The sequence below is a fragment of the Alnus glutinosa genome, chromosome 9, assembly GCF_958979055.1.
Source record: "Alnus glutinosa chromosome 9, dhAlnGlut1.1, whole genome shotgun sequence".
NCBI classification, from domain to species: domain Eukaryota; kingdom Viridiplantae; phylum Streptophyta; class Magnoliopsida; order Fagales; family Betulaceae; genus Alnus; species Alnus glutinosa.
The window spans coordinates 28,282,443-28,285,853 of record NC_084894.1 but is presented as its reverse complement, the minus strand read 5'-3'; the positions used below and the strand labels follow the sequence as shown (position 1 = coordinate 28,285,853).

General features: G+C 36.4%; 1 protein-coding gene across 1 annotated transcript; it reads right to left on the bottom strand.

Moving 5' to 3' along the window:
• Nucleotides 1-298: 298 nt before the first annotated feature.
• Nucleotides 299-3,166, bottom strand: LOC133878488 (peroxidase 4-like). Its single transcript, XM_062317048.1, has 4 exons — nucleotides 2,946-3,166; nucleotides 2,198-2,389; nucleotides 1,693-1,858; nucleotides 299-953 (listed from the first exon to the last, which is right to left on the bottom strand). The coding sequence occupies exons 1-4, from the start codon at nucleotides 3,153-3,155 to the stop codon at nucleotides 562-564; spliced, it is 960 nt and encodes a 319-aa protein (XP_062173032.1). The 5' UTR covers nucleotides 3,156-3,166; the 3' UTR covers nucleotides 299-561.
• Nucleotides 3,167-3,411: the final 245 nt, after the last annotated feature.

Here is a 3,411-nt window from a genome sequence, read left to right as displayed (position 1 = left end):
ACCCCTAACGAATATGTCGGAGTTTTAAATAAATTTTGCTCATCTGCCAAGTAGGCCGGTCGGATGACCTGGCTGAACCATGTTTAGGGCGGGTCGGAATTGTTGGTTCAACCACTTTGGGCCTACCCCCTGATTAGCATGACACTAGGATGTTTGAGTCACTAATCTAGTGTGCACCAAATAACAAATCGCTAGTTTTTCTTTCATGAACATGTTCCACGTTTCACATGCATGTCAATACAAATTAAACGTACGTACTTAATTATATAAGATGATGACAGATCAATTAAAGTCCATATTATAATTCCAAAAGAAGATTAGATCCTTTCTTTAATTTATTGCAGCAATCCAAACACAGCCTAAGACCCAACGTTCGACAAATAAGTCACATTACCAACTTCTTGATAAAAGTACATTATCTCACAAACAACCACGATTCGCCTTCTTGTCGGGCGAGAAATTAACAATATTCATTAATTCATTTCAATTCCAATCTTTTGCTGGAGTCATCTCCATTATTTAATTTTTAGTGGGTATGATCACGAATATGATCGATCTCCCTTAATTAATCTTCCTACAGTTCTTCCTAATCTCACCACTCGATCCAGTAAGGGGCTTTATGTCTCCCATTTTGATCATTGCGGTGATGAAGTCACAACTAAAGGCACTAGCGTCGTTGCTGTAGGTTTTGACCAATGAATCGGTGGATCCACCGTCAAATAATACTTGATCAGAGTGGAGAAGACCCTTCCGGTTGACGAGGTTCTTGAAGTAGTTGTTGTCAAAAGCAGTAGGAGTTTGGAGGTCTAGAGGCGCAAGATTGCCGTCTCCTGAGCCACTAGATCTTGGACAATTACCTTGTCTGATCTTCGCAAATGAACTATCAATATTAGTGTCATTATATATGTGATCTCTGAAGCTTACACACCTCGCTTGCCCAATTGTGTGAGCTCCTAATATCAAGTATACCAATTTTTAAAATAACGCAATTAAGCTTTAGGTAAAACTGTTGTTTGACTTTTTAAATTGCAATTTAACTTTTAAAATGTACGCTTTTACATACGATTTGAAAATGCTTATTTTTCTATATTTTAAAATCACAATTTTTTAAGAAGATATTCTCAAATTATACTTTTACTACGATTTGATTTAAAATATCACTTTTGGTCTGTGAAATTTTAATACCAAACGCATTCGATCACTCTTAGTAAACAAATAAGGAAAACTTCACTTAACACCCATGATTTTTCATCACTTTTGCAATCATACCCTTAAACCTTAAAAAAAAAAAAAAAAAAAAAAAAAAAAAAAATTGTCAATTTAGTGTAGCCATCTTTAATTTTTTTTTTCTCCTAATTTTACCCCCTATTAGAATTTTTCGTTAAATTCTGTAAATTTTTTCAAAGATTCAAGCATGAGTATTTTTGCAAATTCCGTTAAATCCTTACTAACGCCTAAATTCTTGCATTTTTTTCCCCCTTAAAAAAAGGATGGCTATGTAATTTAGGAATTTTCACACACCGGCCTCTGTTAAGATTAAACAAATAATCCTAACAGATAGTTGAAATTGAAAAAAAATTGAAAGACGAATACACTGAATTGATACTTTTAAAGTTTAAGAATATGATTGTAAAAGTGATTAAAGACCATAAATGGTAAGTTAAGTTTCCCAAAGGAATTGTGGGGGCGTACCAGACAAGGCAACCATATCTTTGGGAGAGAGACCTTGAGCTCGGAATCTTGTGATGAGGTTTCTAAGGGTGGAAGAAGGAGGAGGGAGTTCACTATTGGCAGCAGAAAGGCTGGCTGTCTTTGCGTCTCTTCTTCCAAGTTTAACATCCCAATTAGGCCCTCCAAGCTGCATAATTTTGTCAAGGTTACTATGATATATAATTAGAATAATTTTGTCTGAAAAAATTTTCAATTTGTAATAGCATGACAATATATATATATTTTAAATGACATCGAACCCTTCGAGGCCGAGCTACTTCGTGACCCATCTCTATTGGGTAAAATCTGAATACACAATCCCTCAAAAGAACCATGTATTGGTTGATTAGTAAAAATTCGAACAGCAAATCTTATGGTATTAATCAAACGAGTCAATCATTCAAGCTGATTCTCATGGGTTAAGTGGGGTAGTTAATTAATATATATGTGTTCTATTTCTTAAACATAGCTAGGAAGAAGTACTCACAATTACAACAGAATCACGAGAAGCAATGGCTAAGATATCAGCACATGACACTACTCCTGGGCATTTTTTCTCCACTGCGGACTTGATGTTATCAACCACCTCAAAACCCCTGAGGGATCCTTTGTTGGAATTTGCTGTCTTCTCACCTATGGAAGAAGAAGTGTCATCCAGAAGTACCGACCCGTCGCAACCCTGTCAAAAAGCATGAGACAAACCCATTGAAATACGACCAAGCTGAAATATATATTTACAAAACCATGGAGTACTAATTTGTGTCACTTTGCATATGTACTTTTCTAACAGTACTAGAATTTGTGTGACTAATTATAATAGGATTAGATGGGATGACAATATTGCCTAAGAGGCTGTGTATGTCTTTTATGACTTAATTTCCCCATCCACTCACTCACTCTGTCTGTCGCTTGACTTTTGCATACATGCCATGGCCCATGAATGTGCTCAAGCTTTGTACACGAGGACTTGCTTCATAGTTCGTATCAATAATAAAAAAATATTTTTTAGATTTTCTTTTTGAGACGTACGTGTGATTTAAAAGTACAAATTTTTAATTATCTTGTACTAAAAACAGTTGAAAAATAACAGTTCGATCAATTGCCCCGCGATATTGCAGGCAAAACTGCTGTTTTAAAACAAAATTACAAAACGCTTAATTACGTCTTAAAAATTATATTTTTATTAACTGCAGGTGGATAGATAGGTAGATATGCAGAGACAAAGAAGAATTTACATTGACGAAACAGTCATGAAAGAAGAGGCGAAGGAGAGAAGCACCAAGGCGGCGTTCTTTTGAAACCGCATTTTGAACCACCGATTTCACGGTGCCAAAGACGTTGGGACAACTTTTAGAATAGAAACCGGAGGAGAGCTGAGCAGAGGAGCTCCCCGTGAAAACCACCAAGAAAGCTACTGCGACTACGACTAGTACTGAACGGGCCATCTTTCTCAGTCGAGTGTGCCGAGAACACGGTGGTGGAATCAGGGTATTTATAGAGGGATAAATCGAATTAATTCCATGGAAGAAATTAAAAGATAAGATCGAACCATGTGTTTGGTTGATCGACAAACACGTTTACGTGAATTGAAACTGGTAGATCGAGCATGCATGCATCAAAGTTGTCATTGTTGTGGGGTCTGCCAAATTATCTCCCTATTAATTTCGTGTTTGCAGAAGATGGAATCAGGATTCGACAACC

Excerpts from the sequence above, each read along its gene's own strand:
- LOC133878488 (XM_062317048.1), bottom strand. The coding sequence starts at position 3,155 with ATGGCCCGTTCAGTACTAGTCGTAGTCGCAGTAGCTTTCTTGGTGGTT. Across the intron at positions 1,859-2,197 it reads CTCGTGATTCTGTTGTAATT|CTTGGAGGGCCTAATTGGGA; the intron begins GTGAGTACTTCT and ends AAAATTATGCAG. Across the intron at positions 954-1,692 it reads AGATATGGTTGCCTTGTCTG|GAGCTCACACAATTGGGCAA; the intron begins GTACGCCCCCAC and ends ACTTGATATTAG.